The 24,666-nt window shown below is 42.5% G+C and overlaps 1 protein-coding gene across 3 annotated transcripts in view; it reads right to left on the bottom strand.

Moving 5' to 3' along the window:
- Nucleotides 1–5,112: 5,112 nt before the first annotated feature.
- The window catches only part of map4k3b (mitogen-activated protein kinase kinase kinase kinase 3b), a 51,225-nt gene continuing 31,671 nt past the window's right edge, over nucleotides 5,113–24,666 (bottom strand). For all 3 annotated transcript variants that reach the window (XM_060933355.1, XM_060933356.1, XM_060933354.1), the window contains 15 exons: nucleotides 24,102–24,273; nucleotides 20,659–20,750; nucleotides 20,516–20,557; nucleotides 17,957–18,041; nucleotides 17,756–17,835; nucleotides 17,569–17,629; nucleotides 13,647–13,764; nucleotides 12,995–13,053; nucleotides 12,731–12,834; nucleotides 10,818–10,989; nucleotides 10,484–10,552; nucleotides 10,182–10,274; nucleotides 9,894–9,964; nucleotides 9,740–9,795; nucleotides 5,113–8,057 (listed from right to left, as the gene is read on the bottom strand). In XM_060933355.1, coding sequence (XP_060789338.1) covers nucleotides 7,970–8,057; nucleotides 9,740–9,795; nucleotides 9,894–9,964; nucleotides 10,182–10,274; nucleotides 10,484–10,552; nucleotides 10,818–10,989; nucleotides 12,731–12,834; nucleotides 12,995–13,053; nucleotides 13,647–13,764; nucleotides 17,569–17,629; nucleotides 17,756–17,835; nucleotides 17,957–18,041; nucleotides 20,516–20,557; nucleotides 20,659–20,750; nucleotides 24,102–24,273 — 1,362 coding nt within the window. In that variant the 3' untranslated portion in view covers nucleotides 5,113–7,969. The remainder of the gene's footprint in view (nucleotides 8,058–9,739; nucleotides 9,796–9,893; nucleotides 9,965–10,181; nucleotides 10,275–10,483; nucleotides 10,553–10,817; nucleotides 10,990–12,730; nucleotides 12,835–12,994; nucleotides 13,054–13,646; nucleotides 13,765–17,568; nucleotides 17,630–17,755; nucleotides 17,836–17,956; nucleotides 18,042–20,515; nucleotides 20,558–20,658; nucleotides 20,751–24,101; nucleotides 24,274–24,666) is intronic.

Consider the following 24,666-nt stretch of genomic DNA (forward strand, 5'->3'; position numbering starts at 1 on the left):
CGGTGTGTTTGGGATCATTGTCATGCTGAAAGATCCAGCCACGTTTCATCTTCAATGCCCTTGCTGATGGAAGGAGGTTTTCACTCAAAATCTCACGATACATGGCCCCATTCATTCTTTCCTTTACACGGATCAGTCGTCCTGGTCCCTTTGCAGAAAAACAGCCCCAAAGCATGATGTTTCCACCCCCATGCTTCACAGTAGGTATGGTGTTCTTTGGATGCAACTCAGCATTCTTTCTCCTCCAAACACGACAAGTTGAGTTTTTACCAAAAAGTTCTATTTTGGTTTCATCTGACCATATGACATTCTCCCAGTCCTCTTCTGGATCATCCAAATGCTCTCTAGCAAACTTCAGACGGGCCTGGACATGTACTGGCTTAAGCAGGGGGACATGTCTGGCACTGCAGGATTTGAATCCCTGGCAGCGTAGTGTGTTACTGATGGTAGCCTTTGTTACGTTGGTCCCAGCTCTCTGCAGGTCATTCACTAGGTCCCCCCGTGTGGTTCTGGGATTTTTGCTCACCGTTCTTGTGATCATTTTGACCCCACGGGGTGAGATCTTGCGTGGAGCCCCAGATCGAGGGAGATTATCAGTGGTCTTGTATGTCTTCCATTTTCTAATAATTGCTCCCACAGTTGATTTCTTCACACCAAGCTGCTTACCTATTGCAGATTCAGTCTTCCCAGCCTGGTGCAGGTCTACAATTTTGTTTCTGGTGTCCTTTGACAGCTCTTTGGTCTTGGCCATAGTGGAGTTTGGAGTGTGACTGTTTGAGGTTGTGGACAGGTGTCTTTTATACTGATAACGAGTTCAAACAGGTGCCATTAATACAGGTAACGAGTGGAGGACAGAGGAGCCTCTTAAAGAAGTTGTTACAGGTCTGTGAGAGCCAGAAATCTTGCTTGTTTGTAGGTGACCAAATACTTATTTTACCGAGGAATTAATTCATTAAAAATCCTACAATGTGATTTCCTGGATTCTTTCCCCCCATTCTGTCTCTCATAGTTTTGCCCCACTGTAATAACTAGTGCTAAACATTTTGTGCGTCGTTTTCTCTTCTCTTTTTGTTCGTCAGTTCAAATCTCCAGAACAAGTGCCATTTCTGCAGCTCTGTCCTTTGGCTCAGTTTGGATCTTGCGGCTCAGTTTAGCAGCTCGCGCGTCCGGGGTAAAAAAAACACCACCAAAAACTCAAAGCATGTTTGATTCACTTCCTGCAGGTGAGTCAATTCAGAGTGTAAAAAAAAAAAAAGACTAAATGCCGCGCATGTGAAAGCAATTTCAGCATTTTTTGGCGTGTTAAACCTCCATTGTTTCTTGGTGACATTCGACTCGTAGCTTTAGTGCCAGACAAAAGAAGCAAACGTCAGGAGATCAGATATGTCTTGGTTGTTTGGGGTAAAAGTAACTTTTTTTTTTGCGCGGACTTGTTCGTTTGAACAATGTTCTAAAATGGCAAACAGACATGAATCGCATTATATTTCAACCCTAACTCAGTTGATCAATCATGGAGTGTGACGGAGTAGCCCAAGTGCACTTTTTTCCTCGTAAGCATGTCCACGTTGCTAAATCATCACCCAGACAGTCATTACTGTCATTTTTGAAAAAAAGAAAATAAAATCATTCATTCATTCAGTGACTATCACGAGGACGTTTTGGGGTCCGGATCAAAAACGCACCTCTTGCATGCGGAATGAAATCGACACACTGACAAACATGCAGTTGACGCGTGAAAATTACCAGACGTTAAATGTTTAGACGAAACGTTCCGTGAGGTCGTCGTCATCATGCACCAGCCAGTCCGAGGCGGACGTCTTGTATTTGAAGGAGGTTTTACCGGGTCACCGACATCCATCTCCAACAAACCACAGCACTTTACCGGACGCCAAAACGTGCTTGTGAAGTCGGCGTTAAGGGAATGCGATCTCCGTTCCATTCATATTTACACCTACATCATCACCATGACGACACTGCGCTTAAAAAAAAAAAACCCAAAAATCGTATTATTCCTCGCTAATCTATCATTTTTTAGGTCTATTAACTAAAATCACAGCTCGTGTTTGTAGTGTAAAACGATGAGCGAGTGTGTGCTTTTCGTTGCACGTCTCAGAACACTTAAGTACTTGCAAACAGTCAGAGTCACATTATAGTTCGTTAAAAAAAAAAAGTGTGCAAATTTTCACTACAGTGATTAGTCAGGTTAAAAGCATGAGGCATGGCTTACAGTCCAAAGCAAGAAACACAAACGCCGTCTTGCTTTATATGATTTAAAAAAAAAAAAAAAGCTTTTTTGTAGTGAATTAAATTGCAGTCAGAGTCAGAGAGAATAGTTGAAGCCGAGTAATTTTGGATTTGTTTTTCAGAACGAGTGAGGCTTAATTATTTTCACAATTGGCCCAAGTGTTTTTAACGAATACGAATTTGATCTTTAAATGGCAACGATGACGGTTCATTATTTAAAAGAACAAAACGCACAGACGGACAAATCTCAGTGATCGCTCTGAGAGCGGGGAAAAAAATATATACACTACCGTTCAAAAGTTTGGGGTCACTTTGAAATGTCCTTATTTTTGAAAGAAAAGCACTGTTCTTTTCAATGAAGATCACTTTAAACTAATCAGAAATCCACTCTATACATTGCTAATGTGGTAAATGACTATTCTAGCTGCAAATGTCTGGTTTTTGGTGCAATATCTCCATAGGTGTATAGAGGCCCATTTCCAGCAACTCTCACTCCAGTGTTCTAATGGTACAATGTGTTTGCTCATTGCCTCAGAACAGAAGGCTAATGGATGATTAGAAAACCCTTGTACAATCATGTTAGCACAGCTGAGCTCTTTAGAGAAGCTATAAAACTGACCTTCCTTTGAGCAGATTGAGTTTCTGGAGCATCCCATTTGTGGGGTCGATTAAATGCTCAAAATGGCCAGAAAAATGTCTCGACTATATTTTCTATTCATTTTACAACTTATGGTGGGAAATAAAAGTGTGACTTTTCATGGAAAACACAACATTGTCTGGGTGACCCCAAACTTTTGAACGGTAGTGTATGATTATACAGTTTCGAAAACGAAATATTACCGTGTACTGTTTACAGCTCAACACATGTGGGACCAAAGCCGAAGAAACGTGTGAGAGAGTGTAAATAATTGGTGTCAATATCAGAACTCTGGAAAAATTGCCTCGGTTGGAGGACAAATTGGAATCGGTTATTTGAGTGCCTTTGAATATTTATTATTAGGTATTAAGTTAGCATAAATTTTATACTGCTCACATTCGTATTGGATAAAACACACGAGGTGAAAAGCGACCCGTTATTTTGACTGTACGTCGAAATCCAATCAGTTTCCCCACACACGCACGCGTTATGTCGTTACAATTGAGTTAATTTACTCGCTGGAACATTCGTTATAACTAGAGATGGCAGTGATGCAATAAAAATATGGATATTGGGTGGGAGGGCGGAGAAGGGAAAAACAAAACCCCACAAAAAACCCCCAACATACCGGATCCTGTCAAAGATTGAAATTGGATTTGGAACTGGAAATATTTACATATCAAGACAAGTCACTTTTGACTGGTTTTTCTTTTATTAGGGTTGATTTTATTATATAATTGACTTACACAAAAAAAAAAAGAAACCCACCATTTGAAAGCGTAGTAGTTTCTTTTCAAAACCAGCTCAGATGGACATCGTATCGGCTGATACTTAAGGTTTCAGGATCATTCTCGGGGGGGATAGTATTGCGCCATCTCTAGTTGTAACTAACAATTTGGCAACCATGATACGGACCTACGTCACATGACAAGTGAGTTTTGGCTAAAACGTGTTGTTTGGTTGCCTGACATAGAACTCAGCATCTTAAAACGCATTCAAGTATCCAAATTCACACAACACCTACGCATTCGAAAGAAAAATCCGCGTTCATTTAACGTTTAAACACTCCTACCGTCCACCACATTTCAGTGAAAATTGGAACAACCTCCGAATTTTGGGATTCTTGTCATTGAGGACACGTGCGACGGCAAATTTTTTTTTTTAAGATTATTTTTTGGGGCTTTTTCCACCTTTATTAAATAGGACAGTGTAGAGACAGGAAGTGAGCGGGAGAGAGGTGGGGAGGGATCGGGAAATGACCTCGGGTCGGAATCGAACCCGGGTCCCCGGATTTATGGTATGGCGCCTTATCCACCTGAGCCACGACGCCCCCCTGTGCAATGGCAAATTTGTCCAAATTTTATGTTATGCTGTGCTTCATCTCAGAAGTACAAATTATCGCCGAGAAATTCTGCTCCCAAATTTAAAAGAATAAAAAAAGCAAGCAATAATCTGAAGAAATTTGTTAAAGTTAAAATACATGATTATTGGCACACAAACATTTTATATCAAATTACTATTGTTTAAAACTCAAGGGCCAATCGTTTCAGCAGCTATAAATCCTCCAGGAGAATAATACGGATCATTTATAAATAACGTTGTTGGGATCCATACAGTTACGCAATCCTGTGAAGATAAATATACAGCAATAAGACTTAAAAAAAAAAAAAAATCAATCATTCATACTGGAGTTCAAATGTATTTTTTTTCCATTCACTGTGAACTGATTTGCATAACGTAGCCTGTATTAAGAAACGGACCGAAATGGTTCTCCTGTCGAACCAGGAACCTCAAACTCCGTGTGCTGTTTATTCGCATTCGGAACAAATCCGGAGTTAGTTTTCCATATCGCTCAAATAGATACGCTTCCTGAACTCAGGAACATTTTTAACAGATTAACATTTTTAAAGCGCATCAAAAGTTGAAGGAATCGTTTTTGGGAAATGAAACGACAGGACGTTTGAATGAAAGATTCCTTGAACATTTTCCCACGCTCTCGCTTCACTGCCAAACATTCATCATATTAAAGTAATAATGACTTTTTAAGACTAGTGTTTTTTTCATTTAACTTTGAGACTCGCCTGACTGTCTTGGATAAAGAAGAAGTGCTGATACGAAATCTTTACATCGTGATCATTTGTTCACTTTTTATCATCACAGCTTATCATAAAGATCACGAGATTAGGTTAAAAATGAATACATGTTTAGAGATACCGTATTTATTTAAAAAAAAAAAAAAAAGTAGTAGTGTCCTGGATAGTGTTTCCAACTTAAGCAACAATTCCCTCTGCGTTTTTAAAGTGTTCGCTGAATGAACAGCACGTTTCCCAAACTTGCGAAAATGGTACGGGTTAAAGTCGCAAATGTCGACCAACATTAGTACGTTTGAATGAAACTTTCTTTAAACCAAAGTATGTACACGAGTCCGTTACGGTTACTGTAACTTCTATGCAAGTACGTGTTCTGATATTGCAATGCATAAAGCATATTCACAAGCATAATTGTTTATTTTTATTATTATTATTACTACTACGAGAATACGTTATGGTGACAAATACCTACACAGAAGTTACACTCTACTCATTTCAGTTTGAAAAGTCATTTTTGGTAACAGTGTTTTGTTGTATTTCTTTTAGTTTGTGCAGTTCGTTCTAGCTGTGGAACAACTTCATAACACGTGCGTAATATGAGATTCACAGAATAACGCGCTTTGTTCAACGCTCATGTCAGTATTCGCGAGGTGAAAGCAGGCACTTTATAAAATTCTTTTAAAGCATGGACTCGACGGCAAACAGCGTCCTCTCTTCCCATTTTATAATTGGCGAGTGAATAACGATCGTACGATTTGCTCTTAAATGATGCGGACTTCACTAAAGCCAGGCAGCTAATTACCACAAGAAGTTACTGCTCTTGAGAACTGAAACCTCTTAAGTTCATCTTAAAACAGAACTTTATCAGCCGCCTTTACATCTTTTGTCCTGATAATTTATCGACCTTTCAAATAAATTTTCACCATCAATACGATCTTAATACTTTTAAACACGTTTCTTTATTTCAACATAATCCATTATGATATTGGTGAATTTAGCTAATGTTAGCTAACGCAACGTAGCGTTCCATTTACCTCGGGAAACCAATACAAGCAATTAGCAAAACCAGTTTATAAATCAAGTTATTCCATGAAATCGAGTCGTACATGAGCCGATAGCCGATGAGGTGTGTGTATAAGCCATGTACGACAAGATTGAGTGGAATAACTTTTATTCTATCCACAGTCACTGGATTTTGAGAGCTTTTTTTTTTTTTTTGCAAATTCAATAAATAAAAACTTTATACAAAACGTCCGACAAAATCATTTCCGCTTAGAATGTAACAATCCGCTGAAACGACAGGAGCAATTTGTGAAAAATGCTATAATAATAATAATAATTCTTAAATAAGATACGTTCTTGCCATCAAATACTTATTGCGTTTTTTGGTGGTTGGCGGTGCATTACCGCCCCCAACTGGACTGGAGTGTGGAACAGGAGATATTTTTTTGGGGGGGCTATATTCTTTTAGCCATTTCAGTTTCTTTTAAAATACTTGATAATTTTTGGGGTTTTGTTTTCGAGTTTTTTTTTTTTTTTTTTAAATTTCGTCCTCGGTTGGTTCAGCGACACGTGCCACCATTTTGTTTTTCTCTACTCATGGTATACAAGCTGATATCCTAGTAGTAGAGTAGCCAATCAGAGCGCATGAACATGGATAGACCAACAAGGCATTACGCGGCATTTTGCGCATACAAAAACCGTAGCAACGTGTCCGCAGGTAGGAGTTGGACAGGACTGCGTCCTGATTTACTGAGACACAAATGCTAATAAACAGAATATTAATTACAACAGGTTTCACTACTGTTAATGCGTGAGGCAGCCATCTTGGATTTTGAAGTCAGGGTTGGCAAGGTTCCTCTGATATCCCCCCCCCGCCCCGCGTCAAAAATCCGACTTCCCAGTACAAACGGAATGCCTCAGAACGTTTGATATAATTTGGAGACTTTAGTGCATTAAATCACAGTTTATACGGTTGAATTTTCTATTTATCGTAGCATTCAGATTGAAATGCTAAATCTTCTCATTCACTCACTAACCAGAATCGAAAGCACACGCGGCAGCTCCTTCATCGCGGACTCGTTACACGTCCACGTCCGCTAAAATGTTCGCTAGCAGTTCTTGATTAAAAAAAAATGCTAGCTAATGTGAAAGCAGCATAAATTAATATTAAACCAGAGCGGATTTATTTTATTCAAATATTTAACAACAGTTGAAGTGATACAGGCTTGTAATCAACAACGAGAGAGAAGAAAAAAAAAAATTGTTCGTTTAAAATACTAAAATTGCAAACGTTGTTTTCGGCATCACTGTGGAGATCCGGTTAGAGTCTGGGGATCGTAAAGCACTCGAGGCGCTTGTGTTCTCGGTGCTGATGATAAATTACTGCACCTTTCCGAGAAGGAAACAGCATCTCCGCTTTAATTATACTGCAAGACGAGTCCGTTTATGTCGTTAAACATCTCGCGAGTACCGACATGAGCATTTTACATAAACGGTGGTTATTCTTTAAATATTATAAGTCGCTCGTTTGTGTGTTATGAAGTTGTTATGTAGCTAGACGATGAGATAAGATAAGATGTTACCACCGGTATAAAGGTGTATCGGTGCCAGACTTTAGGAGCCGGACTGAGAACGAGGGAAGGCTGCAGGCAGGGCTGATGAAAACTAAAAATCTGGAGTTTAAAAAAAAAAAAGAATTAAAAAATAAAAAAGACGCCTCATTGTTTGAATGTAACGTGCCACAATAAATAATTTAAAAAAAAAGAGGCGAGGCGAGTCAGCTCAGGATACGAGCGATGGTGTGTGTGGAGAGTGTAGTGTGTGTACGGCTGTGTCATGGCAGACAGTAGTGTAACAGGGCAGCTGGCATACTGTTTATACGGTAGGAATGTGTGTGTGGGCACATGAAGCTTATAGCTGTGGCGGGGGGCGAAGTGTGTGTTATGTGATGTAGTGTAGCAGAGGAATGCTGTTTAGTGTGCAAGTGTGTGTGGGTTCAGTAGCTGTTTTCATGGCCCGCAAGTATATACAGGTTACTCTGAGCTGTCGGGTTATCCGTCGGCCGACTCTCCAACACCACCGTCCTTCAACACACACGAGAAAGAGAGGTTATGAGAAGTTAAAAACACGTGCACTTTTTCTACAACCCTGATTCCAAAAAAGTTGGGACAAAGTACAAATTGTAAATAAAAACGGAATGCAATAACTTACAAATCTCAAAAACTGATATTGTATTCACGATAGAACATAGACAACATATCAAATGTCGAAAGAGACATTTTGAAATTTCATGACAGCAACATCTCAAAAAAGTTGGGACAGGGGCAATAAGAGGCTGGAAAAGTTAAAGGTACAAAAAAGGAACAGCTGGAGGACCAAATTGCAACTCATTAGGTCAATTGGCAATAGGTCATTAACATGACTGGGTATAAAAAGAGCATCTTGGAGTGGCAGCAGCTCTCAGAAGTAAAGATGGGAAGAGGATCACCAATCCCCCTAATTCTGCGCCGATAAATAGTGGAGCAATATCAGAAAGGAGTTCGACAGTGTAAAATTGCAAAGAGTTTGAACATATCATCATCTACAGTGCATAATATCATCAAAAGATTCAGAGAATCTGGAAGAATCTCTGTGCGTAAGGGACAAGGCCGGAAAACCATACTGGGTGCCCGTGATCTTCGGGCCCTTAGACGGCACTGCATCACATACAGGCATGCTTCTGTATTGGAAATCACAAAATGGGCTCAGGAATATTTCCAGAGAACATTATCTGTGAACACAATTCACCGTGCCATCCGCCGTTGCCAGCTAAAACTCTATAGTTCAAAGAAGAAACCGTATCTAAACACGATCCAGAAGCGCAGACGTCTTCTCTGGGCCGAGGCTCGTTTAAAATGGACTGTGGCAAAGTGGAAAACTGTTCTGTGGTCAGACGAATCAAAATTTGAAGTTCTTTATGGAAATCAGGGACGCCGTGTCATTCGGACTAAAGAGGAGAAGGACGACCCAAGTTGTTATCAGCGCTCAGTTCAGAAGCCTGCATCTCTGATGGTATGGGGTTGCATTAGTGCGTGTGGCATGGGCAGCTTACACATCTGGAAAGACACCATCAATGCTGAAAGGTATATCCAGGTTCTAGAGCAACATATGCTCCCATCCAGACGACGTCTCTTTCAGGGAAGACCTTGCATTTTCCAACATGACAATGCCAAACCACATACTGCATCAATTACAGCATCATGGCTGCGTAGAAGAAGGGTCCGGGTACTGAACTGGCCAGCCTGCAGTCCAGATCTTTCACCCATAGAAAACATTTGGCGCATCATAAAACGGAAGATACGACAAAAAAAGACCTAAGACAGTTGAGCAACTAGAATCCTACATTAGACCAGAATGGGTTAACATTCCTATCCCTAAACTTGAGCAACTTGTCTCCTCAGTCCCCAGACGTTTACAGACTGTTGTAAAGAGAAAAGGGGATGTCTCACAGTGGGAAACATGGCCTTGTCCCAACTTTTTTGAGATGTGTTGTTGTCATGAAATTTAAAATCACCTAATTTTTCTCTTTAAATGATACATTTTCCTCAGTTTAAACATTCGATATGTCATCTATGTACTATTCTGAATAAAATATGGAATTTTGAAACTTCCACATCATTGCATTCCGTTTTTATTTACAATTTGTACTTTGTCCCAACTTTTTTGGAATCGAGGTTGTAGTGTGTGTGTTTCTTTTTTTTAACCCCCCCCGAAGGTCTTTCTTTACCTGTCTGAGCCCAGCAGTCTGAAGATGCGCGAGCTGTCTGAGATCTCCTGCGTGATCTGGTGCATCGACAGAACAAAATTATATTATTACACAGTCGTGTACACACACACACACACACACACACACACTCAATACACAAGCCCCGAACACACACCTCGTTGGTTTTGAAGCTGCGTCCCTGCATGCCGTGTCTCCAGAACGCCAGCACGCTGTCCTGCAAACACACTGAAAGCAGCAGAAAGAGGCGTTAGAACGGGATTAATAAGCACACGTAGGTGTGACAGTCAGGTGTCTGCAAACTTTTGGCTCATAAGAGATTTTCTGAAGGTAACTAGTTAAACGCAAAGTAAATAAAATAACGGACTAATTAGGACGTAAAAACGAGTGTCATGTTAGGGTAACAAATCAGGGCAAAACAAATTGCTCTCACAGCTTTACTCACCTATTGCTTCAATCTGGAAGTTGAAGGTGAGCTCAGCTGAGAGCTTCTTGCTGGATTTTAATCGGCCCTGTAAGTTCACCATCTTTATACAACCTACAAAAGTACACACACACACACACACACACACACAGTTAAACAGGCTCTGTAAACAGTCAGCCTTCAGGGTTTACACACCTGGCACTGAAATTGCATCAGCAAACAGCTCGTGTCTGAGTGTGCGTGCACTCAACAATATCACAATCCAAGTCAGAGTGTTATGTTACGTCATAATCACGTGTATTAATCGATAAATCCATACTCACGGTCCAAACACACCAGTATGGTGTCTCTTTCCAGTTGCGTGACGTGAATCACACACGTTTGGGATGTGTCTGAAACAAAACACCAGCACAAACACTCAAACCATTTCAACACACTCACTTCATCCCGTCATCCTGACACGCTGTGTTCCAAATCAACAACACACACTGCGGTCGAGTGCTGCCTCGCCCTGAAATGTCCCGATTCTGCTTTTCGTTTGATGTAAAGCGCTGAACATTTTATACTGATTTTGGTGCCGAATTAAATAAAGATAATATCAGGCTACAGAAACAAATGTAGTAATAAACGGTATGGCATTGGGAGATCGGTTCCTACCGGGTTCGGTGAAGGTCGGTGCGATGTCGTTGGGGTCAACGGTGCCAAAGGTCACTACCTGATCAGGCTGACTGCCCTTAACAACAGACACACAGATCAACGGGTAGTGATGCTCCGGGACCACCAGCATCTCAAACACCTCCAGTGGACAAGGGAGGGTGAAATCTATATTCTACACACACACACACACACACACACACACACACACACACACACACAAAGAAAAAAATCAGGTCTGGAATCATTCACTCCCTGACCGACTCACTCAGACTAACTCACTTATTCAGCAGATTAATTCCCTAACTGACTCACTCATTCAGTAGATTCACTCACTAACCGATTCATTCCCAGACTGACTCACTCATTCAGTAGATTAACTCCCTAACCGACTCACTCACTGACTCCCTAACCAACTCAGACTGACTCACTCATTAACCGACTCACCCAGACTGACTCACTCATTCAGTAGATTCACTCCCTAACCGACTCACTCAGTAGATTCATTCCCAGACTGACTCACTTTAACTAACCGACTCAGTCACTCCCTAACCGACTCACTCGGACTGACTCACTCATTCAGTAGATTCACTCACTAACCAAGGCTACGTTCACACTGCAGGCTGAAGTGACTCAAATCCGATCTTTTCGCCCATATGTGACCTGTATCCGATCTTTTATTGACAATATGAACGACACAGATCTGATTTTTTCAAATCCGACCCAGGCCGTTTGGATATGTGGTCCTAATTCCGATTCCTATCCGTTCTTTTCATATGCGACTTCAGTCTGAACCGTCAGGTCGCATTCATCCGACTTACACGTCATCAACAAGCCACAAATGTCACTATTCTGCGCTGAAGTAGGCGGCGGGTCTCTCAAAAAAAGTTACAACAACATGGCGCATAATCACGGCCGCAGATAGAGGGGGGGACTCGTCCCACCCAGATTTAAATTCACCTGTATGCTGTCTTTCTTTGCATAAGGCAAACCTCACGGAAAAATCAAAAGACTAATTACCATTCGGTTTATTGAGGTGCACAGCAGTGTATACATAGTTGCAACAACTCACATAAAACAAAACAAAGACTGATATTCGGTTGGTTGAGCTGCGCAGACTGCACAGGTTGCGAGCTCGAGCTTGGTTGCTATGGTAACCCACAACAAGTTTGACAGGCATATCGGGGTTGGTTTGCTGGCAGCTTTGTCCCCCCCCCAGTTTTTTGTCCCCCCCAGTTCAAAAAACGTATCTGCGCCCCTGCGCATGACATCAATGCGAGGGACGCTTCGGGCTGTGAAGGTTCTGAATCTTCTCAATGGAAGGACGCAGAGGTTAGGGAGCTGATTTCCATTTGGGGGGATGCAGCTATTCAAGCTAGATTGGATGGGTCATACCGCAACCAGGCGGTTTTACTTCCGTAAACACTGGCCATGCTCACTGCGTGTGACGTCGTCGTATCCTGCAATGCGCATGCGGAACACTTTTAGGTCGCTTTTCGTTCATACTGAGGATCACATACAAGTCGCATATATTTGTTAATGTGAACGACCTCACAAAAAAATCGGATTTCACAAAAAAATCGGAATTGAGCATTAAGCCTTGCAGTGTGAACGTAGCGCAATTCATTCCCAGACTGACTCACTCATTCAACAGATTCACTCCCTAACTGACTCATTCAGTAGATTAATTCCCAGACTGACTCCCTAACCAACTCAGTCAGACTGACTCACTCATTAACCGACTCACTCAGACTGACACACTCATTCAGTAGATTGACTCACTTTAACTAATCGACTTACTCAGACCAACTGAGACTCACTCCCTAACCGACTAACTCACTCACTCAGACTGACTCAGACTCGTTCTCAGTATTCACTCATTCTCAGACGCACTGACTCACAGACAGGATCCCCACCTTGATGAGCATGAAGCGCTGCATGGACTCCACCCATTCAAACAAAACCACACTGGACTGGAACGCACCACACAGATACTTCAGCCCTGTGTATGGATTACGAACTACACACACACACACACACACACCTCAGATTAACAGGATGATTCCTATAACCCTCATATTATACAACACCAGCAGTTTTGTGTATTCACTAAACCTAAAGCTTAAAGGAACAAATCATCATGTGTGCTGCCATGACATCCTGAAACCTGCATGACTCACCGACACAACACTTCTGGCATCCCTTTGTGTCTGGAATCTTATTGGACACTGTGAACTTCCTGTAGAACAATTAAAGAGAATCAGTGTGTTTAGCAGGCATCTTCAGTTACAAAAGTGGGCCACACTGTCTTTGACGTGCGCCGTGTATGTGTCATAAAACGTCTCTGCTTTACCAGTCGCACCACAACAGTCGTATACAACAGGCTTTCGTCATTAACCGTCGGCTAAACACAGGTTTAGAAAACGTCATACAGTATCAAGGGGTTTGACCATTCAGAACAGCAAGCTCCACCTCCAGCAGTTTCCTGTCCACAGAAAAGTCCCGACTCGGGAGCAGGAACTGAAAAAGTGTTTCAGATTTTCTTGTTGATCCTCGCAAAATGAGTCAAATAATGATGTAAAAACAGCCCATATTTCTGCGTCCGAATGAAATGTGCTGATGCGGGATCAGATGCATGGCGTGTTTGGAAAAGGACCCGAGTAGATAAACATCTCAGCTTTATTAATATAAATATAAAATAAGGGCTTGACTGTTTCTGAAGTGAGGTTCACTTTCAGCCACTCAGAGCTTCCAGTGTTTACACACAGCTCGATTATCGATGGACTCGTTCCTTTACAGCCAAGAAAATCAAACCTCTCATCCAAAACCTACCGGGGGATGATTTTATCGGGGAGTTTGTATGTCGGTATGGCCACCGGTAACTTCTGCATCTGCCGAGCGTGCTCGAAGAGACCACACAGGTTATGGGAGTACAGCTGGGATGCTTTACCTGCACAACACACACACACACACGGTGCAAATGAACACAGGACACAAACCTACTTGACAAAACAGCACTGTGACTTGGCCATCATGTCCATGAATCATGTAGGACTCCTATTTCACAATCGGCTCACTCAGCCGTCAGCGTGTCGTTACTCTCCTTCGCCTGTAAACTATAACATTACATAGCCACGAGTGTTTTACTGGGAAATACACTACTCGTATTTTCATCCGGGACATGGAGAACCAAAACCGGGACATAAATCTCTTTTTCGCGGTCCGGTTTCCATCAAATCCTGCGCTCTGATTGGCTGGCGAGCGGGTCCGTATCCTACGATACAGACCCCAGTTACGGACCTCTGGCGACTCGCTCGTTCACAACAACAACCATAGTAGCATTTTTTGTCAACATTTATAAGATTATCAAAAATCTTATAAATGTTTGCCAGCATTTCTCAGGAGAATAGCATTAATTTTACAGCATGGATAGCGATAACGACAGTGTTCACAGCGAAAGCGAGTTTTACTCCCCTGAGGAAGAAGAAATAAAAGAAAACATTTCAGGAGAAAGCTAAAAACCTCTAACTGTTGCTAACGCCGAGCAAAAACATGGCTGAATCCTGAATGATTCCGTTTTGTATAAATAGGGGACTACATAGGTGGCAAAATGTAGTTTTTTCCTGCCATGGAAGTGCACTTGTATACCGAAGAGGAAGCAATTTGCATTACAGCCGTGAATGAGGATTCAAAATGGCGGCTCGGCTCGGTTTTCCCTTTCGGGCGCTCTCGTTTTCTGTTAGAATTTGGTAAAGAAAAAAATAAATATATTATTTACCAGCTTAAGGTCGGTCCGTATGGTGAAACACAGTGACCTCGGCCTGGAATACTGACCTCGACCATGGTATTTCACTATACGGACCGACCTTAAGCTGGTAAATAACACATGTATGTCACTCGTGAAGAAATTGATAAATTTGGGGATTTTGTGCTTGTGAATTTGTCGATATGATAAAACGAAAATCACTCGTTGGCTGGAAGATATTAAGTTCATCTGCTTGTGTTGAAAAACTCGCATTTTTCATACGAAATACCGTACGTCACAGATCCAAGTGACATATTTAAATATTGGCTGGCGTTGCGTGGGAAATCAGATATAGACTCGCTCAGTATCATGCTCGCTGAATGGAATATATCTGATAGACCATGAATAAAAGCCAGCCAATATAATATTATTATTATTATTATTATGTTTGCATACACATTCCTTTCAAAATTCTCTCAAAATCTTCCGTGTTTAACGAAGCAAACCTGGCGGCCATGTTTGTTTACAAACTGTCACAGTCACTCACTCGCTAGCGTGGAAGTTTTACGTCTCTGACGTCATGTTGTCTTGACAGTCATGCAATATCATAAACCATATTCATTCAACGCTCATTCTCCATTAGGTAGAGTGACGTAATACATGTAGGATAAACGATATGCTAACAATATTGCATGCGATCAAACCAAATGAATGAAACCCGCTAGAAGGGAACAGAACATCGAAAAAGCGTCCTGTAGGGATAATAATTCCTGATATTTCACTCCGATGATGTCACTCAAGTGACTAGATGCGCGTTTTCAAAATGTCTCGAAATTAAAATTCTTTGGATTAACTTGTGTATTTTTTTTTTTGTAGATGTGTCCATATAATATAAAGAAGATTACACGGTGGTGCGAAGATATGAAGTTTATCTCGTTCACACTTTGCTCACTCGTGATGCACACATTCAGCACTCAAAGATAAACTACAGTGGTGCTTGAAAGTTTGTGAACCCTTTAGAATTTTCCATATTTCTGCATAAATATGACCTAAAACATCATCAGATTTTCACATAAGTCCTAAAAGTAGATAAAGAGAACCCAGTTAAACAAATGAGACAAAAAAATATTATACTTGGTCATTTATTTATTGAGGAAAATGATCCAATATTACATATCTGTGAGTGGCAAAAGTATGTGAACCTTTGCTTTCAGTATCTGGTGTGACCCCCTTGTGCAGCAATAACTGCAACTAAACGTTTGCGGTAACTGTTGATCAGTCCTGCACACCGGCTTGGAGCAATTTTAGCCCGTTCCTCCGTACAGAACAGCTTCAACTCTGGGATGTTGGTGGGTTTCCTCACATGTACTGCTCGCTTCAGGTCCTTCCACAACATTTCCATTGGATTAAGGTCAGGACTTTGACTTGGCCATTCCAAAACATTAACTTTATTCTTCTTTAACCATTCTTTGATAGAGCGACTTGTGTGCTTAGGGTTGTTGTCTTGCTGCATGACCCACCTTCTCTTGAGATTCAGTTCATGGACAGATGTCCTGACATTTTCCTTTAGAATTCGCTGGTATAATTCAGAATTCATTGTTCCATCAATGATGGCAAGCCGTCCTGGCCCAGATGCAGCAAAACAAGCCCAAACCATGATACTACCACCACCATGTTTCACAGATGGGATAAGGTTCTTATGCTGGAATGCAGTCTTTTCCTTTCTCCAAACATAACGCTTCTCATTTACACCAAAAAGTTCTATTTTGGTCTCATCCGTCCACAAAACATTTTTCCAATAGCCATCTGGCTTGTCCACGTGATCTTTAGCAAACTGCAGACGAGCAGCAATGTTCTTTTTGGAGAGCAGTGGCTTTCTCCTTGCAACTCTGTCATGCACACCATTGTTGTTCAGTGTCCTCCTGATGGTGGACTCATGAACATTAGCCAATGTGAGAGAGGCCTTCAGTTGCTTAGAAGTTACCCTGGGGTCCTTTGTGACCTCGCTGACTATGACACGCTTTGCTCTTGGAGTGATCTTTGTTGGTCGACCACTCCTGGGGAGGGTAACAATGGTCTTGAATTTCCTCCATTTGTACACAATCTGTCTGACTGTGGATTGGTGGAGTCCAAACTCTTTAGAGATGGTTTTGTAACCTTTTCCAGCCTGATGAGCACCAACAACGCTTTTTCTGAGGTCCTCAGAAATCTCCTTTGTTTGTGCCATCATACACTTCCACAAACATGTTGTGAAGATCAGACTTTGATAGATCCCTGTTCTTTAAATAAAACAGGGTGCCCACTCACACCTGATTGTCATCCCATTGATTGAAAACACCTGACTCTAATTTCACCTTCAAATTAACTGCTAATCCTAGAGGTTCACATACTTTTGCCACTCACAGATATGTAATATTGGATCATTTTCCTCAATAAATAAATGAGCAAGTATAATATTTTTGTCTCATTTGTTTAACTGGGTTCTCTTTATCTACTTTTAGGACTTGTGTGAAAATCTGATGATGTTTTAGGTCATATTTATTCAGAAATATAGAAAATTCTCAAAGGTTCACAAACTTTCAAGCACCACTGTCCATATCTTCACGCAACCGTGGAATATCCTCTTTTTATATTTTAGAACGGCACTGTCCGGTGTCACCCAGAAGAGCCTTGAGGCTGCTTCGTAGACGAACACAACCAGAACAAGCTTCTCCTCCGTGTTCTTGGTGACCAGGGTGATCCCTCGCCGTTGGACAGGGTTTTTATCGGAGTGTTTTTCCAGTCATCATCTTCACACTGTACTATTAAGCAGAGTTACAAATACAAAATATAAACCAAGGATTGATGATTACTCGTTCGGTCCTGGATTTTCATTTAATTCACGTACAGCGTCGCTAATAAACTACGACGCATACATCAATTTAAATAAATAAATCGACCCCTCTCTCGATGTACATTTTATTTTCCCCGTTTCCGCTTTATAAGATAAGAATGCCGAGGAAGTCGTACCCGATATGGAGAAGAGCCAGTTGTTCATCACGTACAGCCACGTGCACCTCCGGGGAAATATCTGCAAGAAAGCGGCAGGTCAATTAGTTCAAACGAACAGTGACATGGAGCGACTCGTCACGTGAACAGACTTCCAATCCCAGTCTGATCTTCCTCGACACATCTAACTCCAGTTCCAGAGTCCCACCTGCTCCATGGAGGTCTCGTGAAGCTCGTTCAGATTAAGGCTGTAGATTCCTTCCTCAGCTCCGAAAAGCAAATACTGATCTGAAAATCAGAAACATGAGATGAGATCATCACGTCTGTGAGCTCTGAAGATTATTTAAATATGGAACTATTTTCAGATCGTTTACACAACCAGCCGAGTTTCCGGAGCTGTTCCTCGTACCTCGGGTGTCTGGGTTGACCCAGGACGAAGCGCAGTGGACCTTCAGCGGACAGCCGTTAAACACTTTGGAGAAACACGCGCCCATCTGCACAGAACAAACCGATGTTTATCAGATCAGATCAGATCAACACACTTTTCACTAACTGTAAGGCCAATGAAATGACAGATGTGGACGTTCTCCAACTTTTCCTTAGTGTGATTAGAAGTCACTGTTTCTATGGCAACACACGGAATTGCCGTGAGTGCGGTTATGAAAGTTGAAGTGCGCGATGTACAGATTTCTAAGAACGCGGTTCTGTTCGTCTGTGTCGCAGTCGAGTCACTAACCCTCGGGTCCGAGCCCAGCCTCGAGTCGAGTCATTAAAGAAAACTTCGAGTCAAGTCCGAGAACGAGACTCCAACGGCACCATTTGACGGTAGCTGTTGCTGCTTTTATGTGAAACCGTTTACGCCACGCGTGCTGTCCGGATCGTGCCCGAGAATCTATCTGACGCACGTGCCAAGGTGCGACACACTTACACAAAACTCGTACAAAAATTAATGTAGATCCAAATATCTTCTGCCAAATTATGATGGTAGGTTTAAAAAAAAAAAAAAAAGTCCTCGTCTCCAATTTATACGAGTCCGAATGCAGTTAACGTACGATCCCGAGTCGAGTCACGAGTCCTGGATGCTAGTACGACAAACCTGGTTCATCCTGTATATAAAAAGAGCGAGTTGCGATGCTGCGAATGCTGAAGTCGCATTAAATCTGACTTTCGTCTCACTATTTTAATGTTGCTTGGGGCACGTGTGACCAACAGGTGGCGCAACTGAACAGCGTCGTCAGTGGGAGGAGCATACTGTCTCAGCTGTCAGTCACAGCAGCACTTGCCAATCATTGGCATCCGTGAGCTCATGTACCCTATTACAGTACCAGTCAAAAAAAAAAAAAAAAAAAAGTTTGTACACCCGTTTGACTCTAGTCTGGCTAACGCGACTTCAAAGCTCTCCGAGCTATTGGTCTGGCCAAGATATTAAGCCCAACCGTTTCCCAGAGCCCGTGGTTGACCCGCCTCCCTGAAATGCCTCAGTTTGCTACTGGTCGAAGCCAGAAAAGGCTGTGACGAAGCTTAAACCAATCACATCACTCTTTCCTCTGACGTATGCGACGCGACAGGGCTAACTGGTAGATTAAACTCTTACCGAAGCCGGTCGGGAGCAAGGCGAAAACGTCCTTCCTTTCAATAAATACCTCCAGGGCTGCTCTTTGCTCCGTTTTCAATGAGAACGTCCCGTTGAATGCTTTCAATACAGCATCTATGCGTAATAGATGCGGAAGCGTGAATGAAGCGCTTCCGGCATAGATTCTGTAAACAATCTATGGCTTCCGGTCGCAGTTCTACTACGTCACTGCCTTGAACACGCCTCTACCCAGGGCCGTTGGAGATGCTCAAAGTTGATTGGCTCCCGATTTTTCGGGAGCTTGGAAGAGCTGTAGATAGCTTGCCTGGCCAGACTAAGCTCGCAACAGGCCCTCGTGTTGCGTCACGCTTAGGATGGGCGGGCCCAGGCTAGTTTGACTCATTCGTGGGTTTTTCTGTATTGTGTCCTGCAGAGCACTGAAAACATCAAAACTATGAAATAACAGTTATTCCACGAAATCAAGTCGTACACGAGCTGATAGTCGATGAGGTCCGAAGCACTCAGTCGGCTATAAGCCGTGTACGACGAGATTGACTGGAATAACGGTTTCATTCTATCATTCTATCCATGTTCACTGGATTTTTTTGGGGGGGGGGGTTAAAAATTTTTTTTGCAAATTCGATAAATAAAATCTTTATATAAAACGTCCAACAAAATCATTTCCGCTTAACAAAGCAGCGAAACGACAGGAGCAATTTATGAAAAATGCTGCTATAATAATTCTTCGGGGGGAAATAAATAAATAAAATACATTTTTACCATCAAATACTTTCATTCCATTTTTTTTTTTGTGGTTTTATTTCGTCCTCGGTTGGTTCAGCAACACGCTTTGCCATTTTGTTTTTCTCTACTCATGGTATATGAGCTGATTATCCTAGTAGTAGAGTAGCCAATCAGAGAATGCGATTGCTCATATCCAGTGAATACTGTATTAGAGCGGATAGAATATTAGTTAGCCCAGTGAGAACTGGGGAGAAAACGAGGCTGAAATATTTCTCTAGCTAACGTTACGCGTTTCCAAAAATCACATCGTGCTCCAAGAGAGTTAACCGTTCAGCTGATGTGTGGAACTTCAGCACCATTTGACCACTCCATGTATAAGCTAATATAAAAGAAAGAAAGAAAGCGAGTGTAGGGAGATGAAAGGGGTTAAAAATACTGTCGACAAAAAGCCGAATTTAATTCCAGTCCTATTTTTTTGACTCGGAGTGTATTAGGTTTTGTGCAGCTGAAATCCAATTTATGGTGCATTTCATTTGAACAGGAACGCAACACGACAAAACGTTCGGATAATGTAATGCAATTCCGTTCCGTTCCTCCGTCACGACACTTGCTGAAATCCAAAAGTCAGACAGGTGAAGGTGATGTACTCACGTGCACTTTCGGAGTGGGAGGCAGACCGTTACAAATCGGCTTCTGCGACAGCAGTGAGACATGCGAGGTGTTAAAAACAATCCGCTAATAAAACATCAGGTTTAAAACAAATGGCGCCGAACTAGAGGATAAACCAGACTCACGGGAATGTCTTTAGTTCTGCGGCTGGGGATGGTGGGGAGAGTCGACTGTCTTTCCCGCTCTCCGTTCTGCGACGATGCGCTCAATCCGTTACCTACACACACACACACACACACACACACACACACACGCACGCTATTTTAAACCAAAAGTTCTAACAAAAGAACCCATTAGAACCCAGTCCACTTCTCACGTGTTGAGATATTCGTTTATCTCCTGCAGTAAAGGTGAGGATACGCGGGGCAACTGCGCTTCGACACTTTCCCATTGAGATTGGTGCAACGTACCGTAATTTCTCTCTGAATGATTTTGCTCAACTTGGATAACTTTTTTTTTTAAATTAAGATCATCCAATCAGAGTGCTTAGCAGCGAATCACATGACCACCTGAGAGCTTCTGAAATGTTCAACAAAGATGGCGGCGTCTCCAGCAGTGGCGCGAAAGACAACTTGTATCTTTTTATGCCGGAATGATGTTCTGTGTAAAACCAAAGTGCTGAATTTACCTCTTCAAATGCTTAGAAAGCCAACACAGCTATTTTTATTCTGTCCACAGTCACTGGATGTGAGCAATTGCGCGCTCTGATTGGCTACTCTACTACTAGGCTATCAGCTCGTATACCGTGAGTAGAGAAAAACAAAATGGCGGCGCATGTTGCCAAACCAACCGAGGACGAAATAAAAACTCGACTCATAAACAAAACCCAATGTATGAAAGTATTTCATGATTAGAATGGATTTTCTTTCGTAATTTTTCAAGAATTATTATTATTATTGCATTTTTTCACAAATTGCTCCTGTAATTTCGCCGGTTTGTTTTTATTTATCGAATTTGCAAAACTAAAAATGCTCCGTTTCTCAAAATCTAGTGAACGTGGATAGAATAAAACAGTTATTCCACTCAATCTCGTCATACGCGGATTATAGCCGACTATCAGCTCATGTACGACTCGATTTCATGGAATAACTCAAATATGTGCTCAGGCTGTAATTAAGACATCGATTTTTTTCAGCCAAGTGTAAACTGCCGTTAGCTAACCACCACTCCATAGGGATTTTGCTAATGGTTAGCCGAACATTATCGCTAGCCATGTAAGATAACTTTCGCTCTCTTGCAGCAAGTTAAAAGTGATTGGCAGCTCATGATTTTTTTTTTTACACTAGCACAAATTGTTACCCTCACTCAGGATCTTTCTACTTTATCATTGTTATTCTCCTAACGGTTTTTTGAGGACGCCATTTTTTTCAACCAAATTTCACATGAATATCTCTGGGTTGAGTTAGCTTGCTGTGACTTTTGGTGCTGATCTGGATCACTCCATGAAAAACAGGATTTTTTTTTCCCCCCTCACTAAAGGCCAATTTATGCTGACAACCCAGTCCTCGCAGATAGCGTCGCAGATAGCGTCTGCGTAGCCCCCCCCCACCTTCGCAGACGCTCTGCGCGCACCTCCCAAAAATTGTGACCACCGCAGAAGCCTCGCAGACAAGAGGGCTCTGATTGGTCCAGTCTACATCCGCTGTACACGCACTTCCGCTTCCCTACTTTGGTTTGTTTTCACGACCGCCATTTTTAAAAACACGAGCGAAGATGGAGCAGCACGAAGAGCTGTTGATCGAGGAAGTGAGGAAGTACGTACATCTATACGACTCCAGTTCTAGTCATTATAAGTAACCGGAGGATAAACACTCCACTAACCACACCCACCAACTACTCCTAGTGATTTCGCACCCCCTTGTGTTGTGGCGGTGAATAACATCGCGTACGCCTATTACTCCCCGCTCAACGATAAATTACAACTGTCTGCGAAAAGCTGTCTGCGAAAGCCTTGTCGCAAGAGCATGCAGAGGCCCTTAGCGTCATTCTCTATCTCTTCCCGTTCCGGATCTATAAGGTACGGTTACCAGACGTTCCGGTTTGTAAGAGCTAGCGCAAATCACTGTGCCTTTAGTCACAGTCTCTATCTAGTTGTTTGTTTGTTTTTTTCCTCGAGAGAGTGAGTTGTAATGTCTAATTTATCGTCTGATTGAAAAGTGACAGCTGCAAATGTTTGTGTCAGTCTTTGCGGCGTCTATCTCCCTGGTAATAGATTTGCTCTTATCTGATTGTTGCCCCGTGTTTCACCTGGCTGCCTGTTGCCCAGCAACACTGCCCAAAAAGTTGCCCCGTGTATCATCACCTTTACTTTTGTTAGAACACATTGTTTTTAACTCAACACTGAATTCAGTAAGAGCACGCAAGCGATTTCTCTCTCTGTTCCTGAACAATTCCTCACTAACTCAACCTGATCCTGATTAACACACACACACACATACACACACTCTCTCGGTAAACAGTAGGCTAATAAACATCATGCACACGCGGTCAGGTTACTCCACTTCACACACAGTAATCAGTCCTGTTTAAAGGCTGAGCGAGAAAACATGCTTCCTAAACAGAGCTGGGAAAAAAATAAATAAATACAATTTTCCAGAAACGGTTCCAGAAGTTCCTCTTGTAGACGTTTCAGAAATCCAGCCAGCTACGAGATGAACAATATTACACCACTTTTTTTTTCCCCCCTAACATCAATTTGTCTGTTTAGAAATCACACAGACTTTCTCTTCCTTACAATAAAATTCAGGTAAAAATAAAACCCCTTTTCGCAGCCAGTCAGTCGTTGACATGCACCTGTCAATCAAACACACACCGTGGGTGTTTTTTTTTTTTTTTTAAAGAGACGGAGGAAGTGAACACCAAGAATACGGTGCCAGACAAGAGCCACCGTTTTATTCTCTCGAGCAAGCTGACTAGTGCTTACGTCCAGACGCAAGAGTGTCGATAAACAAGCAACCCCGTTTCCATGGTAACAGCAACGATGGGTGTTGGTGGAGGTTTGTAGGTAGCGTCATTTCCCTGGCAATCAATCAGGACTTTTTTTTTTTAAAAAAAAATCATACAGCAGTCGTGACAGGTTCTCTAGATATTCGTTATCATGATTAAATGTGCACTGCTGATCGCGAAACACATTTTTACTTCTGGAACCTTCCTGTTCAGCTCTGGGTTATTTGTGGTTTAAGACGGAGCCATGTAAACACACACACACACACACACACACACACGCGCGCTACAGCGTTACTTAAAAACAAAAATGTTTCCATCAGCCTTGACGACACTTTTACACCCAGCCAAATTCATTTCTCGTCACATTCCTGTGTTTTCTGTTCATTTCTGGGTCAAATTCACGTTCCAGCAGGTGGATGGAAACTCCATTGGAGTCAATGGAAGCCACGACACATCTACCGCAATTTGTACATCTACCAATCACAGAGCGGCATCTGGCTACCGGGGGCGGAGCCAGGCTTACTGTCTTCGTTCTGCTCCTCGGCGTGAAGCCACTCCCAGAACCTAAAACTCCCATCATCCCCTTCAGGCTCTGTCTGAGCGTGCTCGGAAGGCCCTTTACCTAAGCTGCTGCGTCTCTGGGGGGGCAGGCGAGGGGGCGGCGGCCTGGGGGGCACACAAGAGGCGGGGCGAGGAGGGGCGAGGCTTGAGGAGACAGGGCAACGTTTGATGGTTCCCTGTCCGGCGCCGTCCTCTCCGTCAGGGTCGTTCTGAGGAGGACCGAGAGACTTCGGCTAAGGGAGGGAGAGAGAGACACACACACAGTGCGCGTGAGAGAGAGAGAGAGAGAGAGAGAGAGAGACACACACACACACACAGTGCACGTGAGAGGAATGAGCAACCAAGAGAGAGAGAGAGAGAGACACACAGTGTGTGCGAGAGAGAGACACACAGCGCATGCAAGAGAGACACAGAGTGTGCATGAGAGAGAGAGAGACACACAAGGAGCCTGCGTGAGCGAGAAAGAGTGCGCACGCGAGAGAGCAAGAGAATGAGAGAGACAGTATGTGCGCAACAGAGCCACAGAGCGCACGCGAGAAAGAGCGCGAGCGACACAGAGTGTGTGCACAAGAGCAAGATGCACAGAGCGCGCACACGAGAGTGTGTGCACGCAAGAGAGCAACACC

The sequence above is a fragment of the Neoarius graeffei genome, chromosome 11, assembly GCF_027579695.1.
Source record: "Neoarius graeffei isolate fNeoGra1 chromosome 11, fNeoGra1.pri, whole genome shotgun sequence".
Lineage (NCBI taxonomy): Eukaryota > Metazoa > Chordata > Actinopteri > Siluriformes > Ariidae > Neoarius > Neoarius graeffei.